Source organism: Alligator mississippiensis, chromosome 15, assembly GCF_030867095.1.
Source record: "Alligator mississippiensis isolate rAllMis1 chromosome 15, rAllMis1, whole genome shotgun sequence".
Lineage (NCBI taxonomy): Eukaryota > Metazoa > Chordata > Crocodylia > Alligatoridae > Alligator > Alligator mississippiensis.
The window spans coordinates 15,920,163-15,936,930 of NC_081838.1; the positions used below are offsets into that span (position 1 = coordinate 15,920,163).

Here is a 16,768-nt window from a genome sequence, read left to right on the forward strand (position 1 = left end):
TCCACAGATTAGGAGCACAGGGAGCTCTCATTTCAGGTCTGTTGTGGATGCCATATTGCAACAAGCTTCAGTATTTTGTCCTCTGCCTCTTACTTCTTCTCATTGCCTGCAAAACCCAGCCTCATTCAAGTCATGCTGGGGAACTGCCCTGCTGGAAGGGATGGTCAGGGTCCTTGGTCCCCCCCAGCCTGTATACAAGGGGGCCTTTCTGCCTCTATCCTGCTCCAGCTCATTCTGGAGTCGGGAGGGTTTGGCTGTCAGTTCCAGTGACTTTTGGAGCAAGACTTTAGGGCAAAGGGACTGAAATGCTTCCTCCCATCCCAGCCCTCAGGCTAAGTGCAAGGTATTTTCTGTTTTCAGGCTGCACTAGCCATTTGGGGCCCATCAGAAGAGATCCAGTCCCAGACTTTATCATGGACAAAGAAAAACCCTACAGGAAACTTTATTTGTAAGGGCAGTGGTCTTCCTTCCCATTACCATACAAGATAAGTTTATCTTATGGCTACACACCTGTCAATGTGTTGGTCTAGATCTTCAATTAGGGTAGAGCCATTCACTTCAGGAGAGTTATCCCATCATACAGTGACTGCAGATCTGTGATGTGTGCAAGCAAGCACACCCCTCCCCTGCCCAAACACCCTTTGTGCAGCAAGCAGAGATGGTCCTTGGTCTGATCTGTCTCTTACTGGTCTGAACTAATCTGTCTGGTCCTTGGTCTGATCTCTCTCTTACTGGTCTTAACTAATCTATCCTTGTATGGGCCCAGACGGCACCCTCACAGATTTAGCTTTCTAGGAAATCCAGTCCCTGCAAAAAAACTCATTCCCTCCCTCTCCTCCGTCAGCATTCATATTCGAGCCCTCACGCGGCTCCATCCGTAGCAGACCTACACATCGGACTCTGGGGCCGTCTCCTGCATGTAGATGCTTCCCTGAAAGCACAGATAGCAATTCTCCTGGTTGCACTGGGATCCCACAGCTGAGATGTGGGACAGAGTTGCTTGCCTAGTTGCCTTCAGGGGAGCTGCTCCTAAGATGTACAAGGACTGAGAGGATGCAGCCTCTGCATTGGTCCTGCTTCACTACCTTACAAACTATATGAAAATCAGTGAAGGCAAGGAAAGAGCAGCCGCCATTGCTTTATGCAAAGAACCTGCCCCTACTTTAGGCATCTACAAAGGAGCATTGACTCAAGGAAGGTTGCTTTTTTAACACCATCCTTCCCTCCCAAACCTTTGCACACCCCCTGATATGACCCTGTTCTGGTGAAAATATTGGATGTTCTCTTCCAACTCTCTCCATGCATTTGTTTCACCAACATTTGGCATGCCCCCCAAATGGCAAGAAGACCTGTGATGGAGGTATTGCACTTCTGACTGCTGGACTGGAAGGCTTCCATATCTAGGGAGTTTTACACATCGGAAGAACTTGGGTCAAAGTGGGAGCCATGTCTCAGGTGGTGATCTGAGCAGATGAGCATCTTCTACTCTGCTAGGAGCTGGCTCCAAAATCCAAAGCAGTTAAAGATTGTAATGTTGTGGTGCATGCAGGCCACCAGCACTTGGGATAGGGAGGCATCGCTTTGGTGGAAGGAGAGCTGAGCTGGGAGGGTGCAAGGGTCTGCCGAAGGGTTCATTGACCTGTAAGAAAACCGATCCCTTTAAAGGAATCGCAGGGTATTGCTCAGCTCTTTCCCAGACTCTGTTGACATTTGCACAAAAGGCTGCAGAACAACAGGGCTGAGATCAGGGCCCCCATCCAAACCAGACACAAGTGGGGAACAGTGAGGGCTGTGTTTGGAGGCTGGCTTGGCCTGGTGCTCACGTGGAGTCCCAGGACTAGGCTTTGGGGGCAGCAGCCCTCTTCCCCAGCCCAGGCGCCTTCCCTGCAGTAGGGCTGAACTGCACCTCAGGGGCAATGCACATGTGGGGTCAAATCCACAGCTGACATGTGGACAGCACAGGATAACAGCATTGGGGGTTGCTCACCCCATAAAGCTGCAACTTATTTGCTCCCATAGTGGCAAGGGTTTTTTGTTTTTTTTTCCTTTCCCTCTGGGGAGGAAACATTGCTCACCCTCTCCTTTTCCTCCTGTCCCCCCCTTGCGGAGCTGGATCCCAGGTCTGGCCCCTTTGCCAGGGACCCAGGTCTCCGGGACAAGCAGCATTCAGCCACAGGGTGTTATCCCCTGCTTCCACCCCCACCCCCTCAGGGCTTCATGTGCTGGGAACCCCCCATCACCTCCATATAGACAGTCGAGGTCAAGGCTGGGTTGAGTTTCCTCTTCTTGACAGAGTCTGGCTGAGAAGCAAAGCAGGACAGGTGGTTACATACTCCACCAGCAGGATGGGAACCCCCCGGCTTTTCTGCCTTTCGATCCCCATGCATCACCCCCACAAGGTCTAGCATCCTCTAAAAGGGAGCGGGTGGTAGACTCTACCAGGACTGCAAAGGGCTGAGGACCTTGCTCCCTGCAGCTCCCCTGAAGTTAGCTGGGCAAGGGCTGTGTCCCGCATCTCAGCCATGGGGAACCCAGTGCAACCTGGATTTTCAGAGCAATTTCAGTACTTCAGGATGCAGACAGATGCCCAGTGGGTCTTCTAGTGCCAGGCACTGGCTCTTATGAACCCCTCATCCTCTTACCTACATGGTCAGGCACTCCAACCCCTTTGACAACCAGGCCCATGGAGTCAAACTGCTGTCGTTGCCTTTGCATATCCCCCTCACCATGCAAATCTCCCCCTATTTCTCTGCCCCCCTTCAGTTTCCATGAATGACTTTGCAGCAGCCTAAGTGTTGCAAAACCCACTTGGCAGTTTGCCCTCCAAAGTTTAGCAGCCCAGGTTGGCATGAAGCCACTTGGGATGAAGACCCAAGACATGCCATTGTCATGGCCCACCCAGATGCTGCTAATTATCCCTGGAAAGACTCACCTGTGCATGGGGCTGGATGGTGCTGTACAGGGTGCAGCCTATTTCTCTAGGAGCCCGGGTGTTTGGCTTCTTTGGAAAAACAGAGACAAGCTCAATCAGTGGAGGGCCAATGCTCACGCAGGGGTAAATCAGCTGGTATAACTTCACACAGCTTCGCTGACCTGGAGAGTCGGAGGGGCTGGTTCCTTTCCACTCTGAGCCCAAATCTGAAGCCGCTTTGTATAAATCTGAAGTTCAGGTCTGAAAGGATGGGGTGAGCCAGGCTGGAAAGAAATCTGGGCACTTACCTGTCCCTTGGCAAGGACCTCTGAATAGATGGTGTTTCCAATCATGCTGCCCTGTGCATTCCCATCCTGTTTAAGAGAAAATAACCATCCAGGGGGTGAAAATAGCAAGGGTCAGTGGTGAGGGATGATGTTTCTTTTCTCTCTTTATGAAACGGCAACACTGGGCTAACTATTGAGCAAACAGAAATTCAGCAGGCTCTGATCCAAAGGCCAGTGAGATCAGTAGGAATCAGTCCATGGGCTTGAACTGGCTTCGGCTCAGGTTCCTAGAAGATGCTGGCTCCAGAGTAATTCAGATAAGTGCAACGAGACACAAAGGAGACAAAACCTGGCAGGGGAAAGCACTTCACAGCTGCTGTAATGAGATGAGAATGGCTCCTAGAGGGCAGCAATGGCTCACAGAGCCAGTGGAAACAGCAGTGCTGCAGCCAGGACATGTCTATGAGCACATCCCACCTCTGAGTTAATGGGCATGGTATTCACCTTTTGCAGACAATTTGTTTTAGTCTGAGCTTTCAAGGATAGATGGAGCAAGCTGCGGGCATGGCAGATAAATTGGCATGCCGTGCTTAGATAGAAATGTGATAGAAGTAGGGGCTTGACATGCACTAGGTATGTCCGATATTTGAGGTGCTTTTATGCCCTGTATTGATGTGATGTATATGTGAATTCTGTAACATAACATGTCATTATATATGCACCTATGTGTTCATGCAGTCAGTGTGCTAGAGGCAATATCTTCTATTAGACCAACTAGTTGTTTTCTCTTTATTTGCAAGCTTTTGGGCACACACGCCCTTCCTCAGGCTTAGGGGAATGCAAAGATTATATGTGTACATGCACATATACATGTCAAGCTCGCATTTCTGTCACCATTTGATCTCAACACACTGCCAAGTGAATTGTATACCAGATCCCTGCATTACAGCATCTTCCCTTGACACACAGACATACCCCGGGTGCAACACAGTTGGTGTTCAGCAACTCACTGTCTCCATCCTCAAGCCAGATGGGATGGGACAACACCTCTCCTTGCCTTGTGTAGGGAAGAGAGGAGAGCAAAGGGGTCCTCTATGGACTCACCAAATTTCTGCAGAAGCAAGTCTCATCCACTTCATCATAGATGGTGACGGGACACTCTCCTGGCCGGCTGGAAGCTGTAAAGAAACAGAGCAAGGCAGTTTGAATAAGCCCCGTTGCATCCTGTGCTCCCCGGGTGATGCTCACCCTCATGTAATGGGCATAAACAAAACAGAGTTAAATAGAAACAGGGTTTTTTCCACTTCACTTATAATTTACCAATTTTCAGGTCCCTGGCAAGGAAAGAAAACAGCAGATCCCAGCTCCAGCCAGAGATAAAGTCACAAGGAACAACACTTTAAAACAAACCATTTGGGGGCAGTCGAATGGTTTGCATTTGACGTGGTCCAAACGCTTTGCTTTTACCTTGAACTTTTCACTTCTATTTAATTGAAACAAGATGAAAATCAAATACAAAGAAATTTCATCTCAGGCCAGATGCAATATTTTGTTTGACCCCAAAATAGCAAGTTGGTTTTAGGGTTCCATGTCATTTTTGCTTAATTAAAAAAAAACAAAACTGGATATAAATTTGCTTTGAAAACATGGTATTGGGGTGAAAAGTCCAAAAGTCTTGTTTCTGTTTTTGTAAAACTCTTCGCTTTTCTTTGCACCCAGAATTATTCACCAGACTTGCCCTGCCTTTGTGAACGATTTCCATAACCTGGCACTTTTCCATGGATGAGAGAGTTCTCTGAAGATATTTACCCAGGTTTATCCACCAGGTATGTACTCGTGGTTACTTAATCTCACCATTAAAATGTTCCACCTTATAGTATGCTCAGTGCATCTCCAGTATCTCAGAGTGCAGGTGGACATCTATACAGGGACCAAGTGGACCATATCCTGCCACTGCTATGCTTGCCCAGTATAACAGGGCTGTGTGGGTGTAGAAATGCCCCATCCCCAACTCTGTCTCTGGTTAGATTTGCTGTATTCATTCCATGGGCGGGACTCAATATAGGGTGGAGTCTAGACTAATCAGGGAACAGACTGGCCAGGAGGATTCAGGGAGCACAGTTTGGCCTTTCAGTTATTCCATATTTGTCTAGAAAGGGCAAAATGAGCAGGAGAATCAATGTGGCAGGAATGAGTGAAAAGAAATCATCCCAGAGGGGCCAGGACATTGGGGTGGGTGGAAGGTGGGTGTGCAGCCATCTGCAGTCATGCTGCCCCACTGCCGTGGCCTCAAGGAGGCCCTTGTCCCAGAGAAGAGGTTCTTCCTGAAGCCCTTACCTTGTTTTTTGCAACATCTACACAGGATGATGACACCAATGGCCAGGAACACCAGGCCACATGCTATAGCGCCGATAATCCAATAAAACAGCGATTGAAAAATATCTGTAGCAGATAGGGTGAAAAACCAAAGCATCACTAGCCTGCAGAGCCTCCAGGGCATTTCCAAAACCCTGTTGACTATCACACTTTCCATCCTATTGACAAAGGGCTTACAAAGGGTTAGCTGCTTCTCAATAAACAGCTGATTTGTGGTTATGACACCCAATACACCAATCCTGCTCAACCTCTTGTGCACAGAATTGAGGACTCAGGGCCCTAACTGCCATGAATTTAGCTTCAGGTATCCAGGTGTTAGTCATATTGGTCTACAGGCAAAAGGAATCAGAACTGGTGGCAGAGGTGATATCTTGTATTAGACCAACTAGATATTTGCAAACAAAAATGCCTTTATTTGCAAGCTTTTGGACACAGGCATCCTTCTTCAGGCAAAGGAGAGTGCAAAGATAATAAAATTTCTCCTAGGTGGAACTGAAAATTCATATTTTACAAGACAGCTGAAGGTGTGTAGTAAGATCTCATAGTTGGAATAGTTCATTTTGTGCAGGTTAGGCTCAGATACAAGTTGGAACAGTCTTTTTACCTCAAAGTTAGCTTAAAGTTTCTGGCTTTTTAAACAATCCTGTAGCTCAAAGGGTGCCCTCCCCCCGCAATCTACTTCAGTTTCTCACCTAATTGCATGACTCCAGGAACTGGGGATTTAATAATGACACTTCATATCATAAGACTCATAATAAAATCATGAGAACTGACAGCACAAACTGTTGACTTAATACCTGCACTTGATGTGGCTTTTTCCTGCTTAGAACTAGGCCTGCTTGGAAATTTTTCATTGAAACCGTTACACTTAGAGGAAAAGTGCTAATGCTGATGAAGTTGTTTTTTAGGAAATGAAATAAAATTGGAATGGTTCATTTGTGCTGGAACACAGGACAAGAGGAGGTTTCTGGGGCCACCAACCCCACCTCCCTGACAGCCTGGTCTATCTGGAATGCAACATTACTTTTCATAATGAAATAGTATCTTTCTACACATAAAATATATTTTTTTAAGTTTAAGATGGTTGAAAATCAAATCAGATTAAAACCATTCTGGAATTTCAGTCCTTTCCATTCTGCAATGAAAAGAAATGCAGAATTCCCCAGGGGAGGAATCTTAAAAAAATGTGGAATTTCTTTTACAATTCATTTTGCAGGAGCGCTGCATTTCAGAAAGGAAGATTTTAAAATCGTCTCTTTCCAGCTTTTCTGTTCATCTTTTATTAATGCTTCATAATAATTTTAGGTGGGTGCTTAACATGAAAAGCAAGTTCTCCAAAATATTCTAGTGCATAGTTTTGTTTGGGATTTTAATAGGAAAATTCTTTATGTTAGTGAGGAATTAAATTTGTTTCAGAGATGCTTCCTATGTCCTTCATCACAGCAAGCAACATGTTACACCTGGAACAGGTGTACTGTCATTAGTAGAAGAAAGGAAGAGAAGTCTGAGGGGAGTGGATTTAGTAGCAGCCTTCAACTCCCTGCAGCAGGGCGCAAAGAGGATGGAGCTGGGCTGTTCTCAGTGGTGGCAGATGACAGAGCAAGGAGCAGTGGGCTCCAGTTGCAGCAAGGGAGGTTTAGATTGGATATTAGAAAAAGCTTTCTCTCTAGGAGGGTGGTGAAGCACTGGAACAGGTTCCCCAGAGAGATGGTGCAGTCTCCATCCTTGGAGGTGTTTTAAGACCCAGCTAAACTAAGCCTTGGCTAGGATGATGTAGTTGGGGCTGGTCCTGCTTTGAGCAGGGGGTTGGACAAGATGTGACTTCCTGAGGTCCCTTCCAGTGCTCATTTTCTGTGATTCTAGGAGACTTTGAATCACACCTAAACATGCTCTTGCTGCAACCCAAACCTGAGCCCTTGATAGCAGAATCCCCAGGGAGATTCTCCACCTTCAGTTCAAGGGCTATCCCTATAACACAGCATAAATAAGAGCATCTTTTGCAAATGGCTTGACCTTTCTCATTTCCTTTCCCCTGCTGGGGGGATGGTAAGGGCAGAGAGATGCATTTTTCTTTCTGTTTGTTTGCTGCTAGCAGCCTGGATGTATTACCACAGAAAGACACCGTGTAGTGTTGCTCCTTATAGACTAACCAAAGCAGATACATAGCACAAACTTTCAAACACTGAAGCTCAAGTTGTCAGATGCTAATGAAGTGAGCTTTGGCTCATAAAAGCTTATGATATCTATCTATCTATCTATCTATCTATCTATCTATCTATCTATCTAGAATAGATAGAGAGAGAGAGAAAGAGATGTAGGGATATCTCTGTGTGTGGATAGATAGATAGATAGATAGATAGATAGATAGATAGATAGATAGATAGATAGATAGATCAGGTACAGTTCTACCTTGTCTTCTGCTTGACTTCAGACTAACATAGCTAAATATGTCTCTTAGCACAGGAAACCTGTGATCTCTCTTACCACACCACTCCGACCCTGCTGACTGCAGGCAGGCAAGAGAAGTGTTGTGTGTGCTTGGGTTGTGAGGTGCTTTGATCATGAAGGCTTGCACTTGGCCCCTAAATACAGTCCACTGGATGGTTTGCTTGGTGGTGCCTGCCCAGCTAAGGTCCCCCCAGCTCCTTCAGATTCCCCAACCACCAGGAACTGTTTCATTCCAGCCTGGTTTTCATTTGAAAGTGGATTTGTTTAGCCCAAATTAAAAGTCTTTATAACCAGTGTCTGCTTCCTACAAGAAGGGGAGGTGGGGGGGGTATAAAATATTTGCCAGAAAAGCCTTCAAATTAGTCCCTGGTTCTTGCTTTCGTGGCAATCCCAGCCCCACTCCACCAACTTAAGGGCCAGGACAACTCCCCCTTCCTGAATGGCTTGACTTCTGAGGAGAGGATGAGGGACCTGGGCTTATTTAGTCTGGAAAAGAGAAGGCTTAGAGGGGATTGAATAGCAGTCTTCACTTCCCTGCAGGGTGGGTCCAAAGAGAATGGATCTGAATTGATCTCAGTGGCGGCAGGTGACAGGACAAGGAGCAATGGGCTCCGGTTGCAGCAAGGGAAGTTGAGGTTGGATATTAGGAAGAACATTCTCACGTGGAGGGTAGTAAAGCACAGAAGCAGGTAACCAGAGAGGTTGTGGAGTATCTGTCTTTGGAGATTTTTAAGGCTTGGCTCAACAAAGCCTGGGCTGGGATGATGTAGTTGGGGCTGGTGCTGCTTGGAGCCAGAGGTTGGGCTCGATGTGACCTCCTGAGGTCCCTTCCCACCCTCATTTTCTATGATTTTAAGTGTGACTAATAATCAGGTCCCAGGAGAATGGCTCCTTTCAGTGCTTTGCCTCCAGTCTCAGAAATTGCCAAGCTGGGCAGTGAAAATGTAACAGAGATGTTTGACCCCAGTGAAGATCTGGGTCCCATGAGAGGGTGCATGTGGATGGCAGGACAAGATCCCTGCCTTCTCCAAACTAGCTGATTTCATCTCCAATCCAGGGAATGCACCAGCTTTAGGAAAGCCTGGGCCAGGGGCCCCTGGCACTGTACGCTCTGTCTCATGCACTTGGGCAGTTCTTGCTGTACGTTGTTAAAGGAAATAAACCCTCACATTGGTCTGCTAAGGGATACTTACCTACAACTGAGTAATGGCACGCTATTTTGACATCAATGGTGGCCGTGCCCCAGCTGGCTGCATTGCTGGCATTGCAGTGATAGAAGGTGTCATTGCTGCCCTCAGCGATGTCCAGCTGCAGCTGGGATTGATGCCCCGGGAGCTGATGGTCCCCTGTGGCTGGACTGGAGGATGTACTTCGGGACCAGCTGTAAGCGACTCTGTCGGCATCCTGCACCTGGCAGGACAGGGTCACGTTGCACCGTCTGAGCTCTGCGTGAGCAGAGAGTGCGGTGAGGTTGGGCTGGTGGATTCGGTCTGGAAGGAGAAGTCACGGTGAGAGGGGCTGAGGGTGGCAGGTGCCCCTGAGAGGGCGAGACTGGGGGGAAGCAGGGCCCAGATACTCACCAAACACAGACACACGGAAGCAGGTGGTATGGGTAGTGCCGAATGGAGATGTCATATCCATGGAATAGTTACCACTGTCCGACTTGTTAACCAGCTCAATCTGCAGTGAGAAATTCTTGGGGTGGAAGGTGACTCTCCTACCTAGCGGGGAGGCTGTGTTGAGCTCCACACAACTGTTCCTATTAGCAAGTTCCACAATCCGATACTGCACTCCAGAGCTGAATCTCACTCTCCAGGTGATTTCGTCCCAAACTGACGGTTGATTTTCTGGCACTAACCACACGCTTTCCTCTGTAACCACAGCCACTTCCATTTTACAACCTAGTGATTCAGAAAAGACAGGGAGCAAGGGGGAGCAAGGTGTTAATGCAACCCTGTGCACAGCTGGGTCCCGGGGGTGTAGCAGGGATGTTCCCCGGCCTGGTAGAGGTGGGGCTGAAATGTAGCCATGGGAAGATGCTGCATTGACCACCTGGGACCCTCTACAAAGCACCAGCAGGCACATCCCCAGCCTGGCCCCAAGCCAGGAGATGGGGGTAGCACCCCTGCAGCCACCCAACCTGTCAGTGCCCCATCACGAGGGCTTCCCACCGCCCTCCCTCCCTGCTCTGGACAGTCCTGTGTCTGCCTGTTTGGAGGCAGTTGTTACCTCTCCCGACACTATCCCCCACAGATATTTCATCTTTCCCTCTATTTCCTAGCTTGCCAGCTGTATCAACTGCTCTCAGTCCTACTGGAAAGTGTCTGGAGATGTCCTTTCTGAAGCCCGTTACCCCAAACCTGGTGAGCTGAGGCTTTCCCAGGCTCTTTGGGGTAGGGGTTTTTGTGATGGACTCTATGAGCCCATCATCCCCGCGGTGCCAGGAGTTGGGCTCACTTAGGATTTGGCTTCTCTGAGCCCATCAGTGAGGGCAACAAGTGAGTTCACACTCATCGGTGTGATGGTGTTTTAAAGTGCTTAGGGTCAAAAGGGATCTAAACAGATCACCAGGTCTGACCCCCTGCCCTTGGCAGGAACGAGTGCTGGGGTCATATCACCCCAGCCAAATATCTGTCCAGCCTCTTCTTGAAGACCCCCAAGTCTAGGAGAGAGCACCACCTCCCTTGGGAGCCCATTCCAGCGCCTGGCAGCCCTAACTGTAAAGTAATGTCTCCTGATGTCCAGACTGAACCTGCTCTCTAACAATTTGTGGCCATTATTCCTAGTAACCCCAGGTGGTGCCCAGGGGAACAGAGCCTCCCCCAATTCCTGCTGGCACCCCCTGGTGAGTTTGTAAACGACCACCAGATCCCCTCTCAGCCTTCACTTGTGGAGGCTGAATAGGGTCAGGCCCTTCAGCGTCTCTTTGTAGGGCCTGACCCGCTGCCCCTTGACCATGTGAATGGCCCTTCTCTGGACCCTCTCAATGCTGTCCACATCCCTCTAGACATGCGGCACCCAGAATTGGAGGCGGTCCTCCAACTGTGGCCTGACCAGTGTCACACAGAGGGGAAGGATCACTTCCCTGGACCTGTTTGTGATGCATCTGTAGATGCATGACATGGTGCTGTTAACCTTACTGACCGCATCCTCACATTGGCGGCTCATGTTCATCCTGGAGTCAACAATGACTCCAAGATCCCTTTCTGTCACCATGCTGACAAGAAGGGTATTCCCAGCATATAGGTGTGTTGCTGGTTCCTATTCCCTAGATGCAGCACCTTGCGCTTGTCTGCATCGAAGTCCATTCTATTCTCATCCGCCCACCTCTGCAACCTTTTAAATCTAGCTGGATGCTCTCCCTCCCCTTCAGCATGCCCACCTTGCCCCACAACTTGGTGTCATCAGTGAATTTGGACAGCGTGCTTTCCACACCCACATCCAGATTGCTGATAAAGTTGTTGAACAATATAGGCCCCAGGACGAGCCCTGAGGGACCCCACTGCCCACATCTCTCCAGGTTGAAAATGACCCATCCACCACCACTCTCTGGGTGTGACCATCCAGCCAATTTGCCACCCATCTGACTGTGTAGGCAGCAATGCAGTAGTCACCAAGTCTTTTTAAGAGAACGTAGTGGGAAACCGTGTCAAAGGCCTTCTTGAAGTCCAGGAAGACGACATCCACCCACACGCCTTCATCCAAGGACTTTGTAAAAGGAAACCAGGTTAGTCGGGCAGGACCTGCTCTCAATGAACCTGTGTTGGTTGCCCCTGAGCATTACCTCCCCTGCTGGGCCCGTGCAGATGTGCTCCTTGATCATTTTCTCAAAGGTCTTCCCAAGGACCAAGATGAGACTAACTGGCCTATAGTTACCCGGGTCCTCCTTTCTCCCCTTCTTGTAAATGGGGACCACATTGGCCCTTTTCCAGTCCTCTGGTACCTGGCCAGAGCCCCACGAGCGCTCATAAAATCATGCCAGGGGCCCCGCTATGACCTCCACCAATTCCCTCAGCACCCTGGGGTAAAGAGCATCTGGACCTACTGATTTAAACATCTCCAGCCCTTCCAAAAGTTCCCTAACTAGGTCACCCCTGACCCTAGGCATGGCGGTGCCTCCCCTGGGTCCATCCGTAATCCTAGTGGGGGAGATGTCCCAGTCCCTGCTCAGAAATATGGAGGCAAAATATTCACTGAAGAGATCAGCTTTTTCGTTTGCTGCAATCACCAGGTTGCCAAGCCTGTCCTGTAGGGGCCACACATTACCCGGTGCCTTCTTCTTTCTTCCTATGTATTTGAAAAAGGACTTTTTGTTATTCCTAATTCTGGTCGCTAGCCCCAGCTCCATCTCTGCCTTGGCCTTCCTAACAGCCTCCCTGCAGTCATGAGCAACGGAGGTGTAATCCTCCTTGGTGATAGCCCCTTGCTTCCACTGTTTGTACGCCTCCTTTTTTGCTCTCAGGCCCTCCTGGATGCCTTTGCTGAGCCAGGGGAGCTTTTTAGCACTCCTGCCCCCCTTGGTGCACATTGGGACTGACTCCCTTTGAGCTCAGAGGATTGACTCCTTGAGGAACAACCACCCCCGTCTTGGACTCCCATCTCACTGAAGCTCCGCGATGGGTAGCATAGCGCCATGTCAGCTGCTCCTTGCCTCTGCTTCAGAAGCAGCCTCATTCACACCCACCCCCTCCGTGTTCGCACCCAGGTGGTCTCTCATAGCTCTTGCAAAGGTGTGAAGATAAGGAGCCCTTTGATCTGGACAGCTGAGCTTCCCTCCTGCGTGGGTGGCCAGGTGCCTGCCAGTGGCTTGCAGCTGGCTGTGCTAATGCACAGTGGATGAGGGGTAGGCCATGCAGGGTCTGCAAAGCTGGTTTCCTCCTCCCTTGCTGTCTGGGGCTGAGGCTGGGTTAAATAGAGATGCTGGGATAGGAGCTTCCTCACTAGGTCTCTATCTGTTCTGGCGGCACAGAGCGTGTTTGGAAGCTGGGTGTGAGGACGCTCTCAGGTGTGTGCTCTTGTGCATCCAGCTCCTCACAGCTGCGTCAAAGGCCCTGTGTTCACCCCGTTGCTGTGGGTCAGTGAGACAGACCCTTGGTTTTCCATCCTCGGTTGCATAGGACTCAGCTCTGGTGCTAGCATGCTGGGCTGTGGCTCAGGGACCTGCACGCTTTGGCCCTGCTGCTGGTTCTGAGCAGCTCTGCACGCTCTGGTCTGGGCTTCCTCTACTGACCAAAGAAGCTCTGCATGCTCTGGTCAGAGATTTAGCCTGTTTCTTTAAAAGCCACCTGGAAACAAACCATGGCCAGGGGAAGTTGGCTTGAATGCCTCCGGTCTCCTAGAAACACCCATGATGAGCAGGCGGTAGGGTTGCAGAGAGCCCAGAAGAAACAATGCTCCATGACGTGGCCAAAGTGATAGACTAGGACAGGGTTAGACTAACTGCTTGCAGTGGCTGTGACTCACTACAGTGTCAGAAGGTCCCACAAGCAATGCTTTCCCTAAGACCCATGCGATGGGGACCCCTGCCAGGATGCATCTTAATCTAGAGCCTCTAAGAACTGAGCTGCCTTAGCCTAAAAGACTGGAGCTCCCATGATGGACCCTGGAGTAGATACACAACAGGGTGCCAGGGAGAGGGCCTGGAGCTTAGGGGCTCCAGGGTGAGCCCAGGGGTACATCCCAGTCGCCCAAAGCTACTTGGCCCCTCAAAGATTTCAACCCACCTCTTTATCACCAACATCAAAATCGCTGATGACCATTTTGAGAAATCCCTAAGTGAGGCCCTTATTGGCCTAGCCTCATGCTACATTGAAAACCAACCCTGCGAAAATGCAAGTATGCAAGAAAAACACGAGGCCAACCTCCATCTCAACACGTTGTGGCCCGGGACCCCTTATCCCACTGTCCAAACCCAGTTTACCTGGAGCCACCCTTGGTCAAACCCTCTCATGCAAAGAACACATCATGAAGACAAAAGCAAAGGTGAGCACTTGGAGCAACATTATAAGCTCGCCAACTCAAAATGGGGAGCTAGCCCCTCAACCCTCCCAACCACTGCTCGGGCTCTCAACTTCTCTGCCGAGTATGCATGCCCTGTATGGAAGGGATCCACGTATGCTAAACGCTTGGGCCCCTTTCTGAGCGATAGCCGCTGATGCATCGCAGGATGCCTGAAGCCTGCCGGCCTAAACAGTGTGTATCCGCTGGCTGGCATCGCTCTGCATGACATCAAAAGAGCAGTGGCCAGGAGGACAGAAGGATCGAGACAAATGGAAGATGCAAGATACCCGCTGTACCACCATCCTGCAGTGTACAAAGGTCTGAAGTCACACGGGAGCTTCCTCACCAGCACCCAACCTCCCAATGCCACACCCAAGGAGATGCGACTATGGATGTGGAACAAGAGGTCGAAGAAAATATCTGACAATGGAAAAATGGATAATCCAGTGGCCAAGTCTTTACCACCAGAGCTGATGAACCAAGTCCAAGGTGGTGGTGTCTTAACTGCCTGTGTACCAGAGTCAGACGCTCCAAGGAACTAAAGAAGAAGTGGATTATGCCACTGTGGTATACAGCCTCAGAGCTGCTGGCATGCCCGCTGCTCAGGAGCACACGTACGAGGAAAGACCTTGCAAAGTACAATAAATGAGTGCAGGCATGCGTAACAAAATAGTCAAACATGGTGTAGAGACACAAAAAGATGATGATCCCCAACACCACTCTCAGTGCATCTGTGACAACCCTGCGACTACAGCTGACACCTCTTTATTCATCCATGAAGCTGTGAAAACCCTGGTGCCAACAGCTCGCAGGCTCCAGCACTGGGTGTCACCAGTTGTGACTTCTGTTTGCAGTTCATGCAGGCAGGCAGTAGAGCTCTGCTCTTGGAGATGTGGGCAGCGGCAGGTTTCAGCATGGCCTTGGCCCAGCCTCGTTCCATCCAAAATTAAGGAGCCTAAATAGTTTGCAGAAGTCCTTGAGCTCCGCTGATATCCAGTAGCAGAGAATGAGACTCAGGAAGGGTTCAATTCTCTGTCTGACATCTCTGCTAGCTGTACAGTGGGCCCAATGAGGGAGATCCCCAGAAAAAACAGAGAGAACCCCCCAAAAAACAAAATCTCATAGATTTGCTGGACTATTAGGCTACAACACCACACTGCCCTGCTATATTCCCTGTGCAAGCCTGTGCAGTGGTGGGGACTCAATCCCTACAATTTGCTCTTTGCAAAGGGACCTCTCAGCAATTATTTCAAATGCTTAATGACTCATTTGGAGTAAAAAACGAAGCTGCCAGGTGACCTGCACCATACTACTGACCCACCCTGATGCTCCAAGAGCAGAGCCTCTGCTTGGTTTCTCAGCCCTGCTTCGCTTTGTGACGGCACGATGAGGGCCAGTTGCAGGTTTAGAGCCATGAATGCATGTCGCTTTGGGACTAGACTGAGACCCAACCACCTCATGACACCGTCACCCATCAGGGGTGGATGTGAACAGGCAATGTTTATTTGGAGAGCATCTCATCCCCCATGACCTGAGGATGACTCATCACCCCAGCAGTGGCTATAACTCGCCTTCCAATAATGTCTCCCCCTCTTACCTTCACTGCTGAACACAGAGGCTGTCAAGAGGAGCAGAAGGCACAGGGGAGACATGAGCTTGGTCCAGAGCTGCAGTTAATCGTGGGAAGGTCTCTTGGTTTTCAAGATCTTGTCGGTGTCCAGAGAACAGCGAATTGATCTGATGCAGCAGTCGCTTCTGAGCCAGCCCACCACTTCCTCTGCTTGCCGTGGTTTCGCTGCAAGGCGCCCTGTCGTTTCTCACTGCAACCCCAACCTTTCTGCCCCGTGGGGGAAACCTTGGGTGTTGAACCTTCCCCCACTCCCCTGCCTGTCTGCGATGAAGACAAGCTGGTTTGAGTGTGATCTAGGGAGCAGGGGAAACTGCAAAGAACTGGGAAGTGAGCACATCACCTTCCCCTCGCGCGCTCGGACATGAGGCTTTTCGACTGCAGATCTCAAAGCAAGTGTATTTTATTTCAAAGCACCTCTGTCGCACTTCTGGCCACCTTGAGAGGCTTTTTTTTAAAGCACAGTGGGAAAGTTAACCCTTGACTTGTCCCGCCAGGCAAATGAAACAACCTAGCACACAGCCACGGCATAAGAGGAATCAATCCCCGCACGTATTACAGAAGCCTCCCACCCCATCTTTGAGATGTTCCACACTTCCTTGTGGGATGCGACACATGGCAGATGCTGAGAGCTGCCAGCTAGAATCAGAAGAAGGAAGTACCTTCCAAATCTGCAGGGTCTGCAGCAATGAGCTCATCCCATTACACAGACAGGGAAACCAAGGGCTAGAGTCCCACAGTACGGCAGTGGCAGAGTTCCAGGCCCCTGTTTTGCCCTCCAGGCCGTGGTGTGTCAAAGATGCACACACATGCTGCACCAGCTGCTGGGAACAGGGGAGATAACATGATGATGGGGAGGGGAGATACCATGATAATAGTTTTTGGCCCAGGTGGTTTCACAGATCTGGCAGGGGAGATATCCTCCTGCTCAGCCCTGAATGACTTGGTGTAGGGATAGGATTCAGTGACCTAGACAAATCAGGGGACTGGGCCAAAAGGAATCTCATGAGGTTCAACAAGGACAAGTGCAAAGTCCTGCACTTAGGAGGGAACAATCCCACACACCAGTACAGGCTGGGGACCGACGGGCTGGGCAGCAGCTCTGCAGAAAAGGACCTG

At 49.8% G+C, this 16,768-nt stretch overlaps 1 protein-coding gene across 1 annotated transcript; it reads right to left on the bottom strand.

Moving 5' to 3' along the window:
- Positions 1 to 429: 429 nt before the first annotated feature.
- Positions 430 to 9,915, bottom strand: LOC102562652 (natural killer cell receptor 2B4). Its single transcript, XM_059719071.1, has 7 exons — positions 9,603 to 9,915; positions 9,216 to 9,512; positions 4,303 to 4,376; positions 3,220 to 3,285; positions 2,933 to 3,001; positions 2,241 to 2,300; positions 430 to 1,639 (listed from the first exon to the last, which is right to left on the bottom strand). The coding sequence occupies exons 1-7, from the start codon at positions 9,913 to 9,915 to the stop codon at positions 1,520 to 1,522; spliced, it is 999 nt and encodes a 332-aa protein (XP_059575054.1). The 3' UTR covers positions 430 to 1,519.
- Positions 9,916 to 16,768: the final 6,853 nt, after the last annotated feature.

Excerpts from the sequence above, each read along its gene's own strand:
- LOC102562652 (XM_059719071.1), bottom strand. The coding sequence starts at position 9,915 with ATGGAAGTGGCTGTGGTTACAGAGGAAAGCGTGTGGTTAGTGCCAGAA. Across the intron at positions 4,377-9,215 it reads GTGCCATTACTCAGTTGTAG|CTTCCAGCCGGCCAGGAGAG; the intron begins GTAAGTATCCCT and ends GTTTCTTTACAG. Across the intron at positions 3,286-4,302 it reads CTTGCTTCTGCAGAAATTTG|GATGGGAATGCACAGGGCAG; the intron begins GTGAGTCCATAG and ends TCTCTTAAACAG.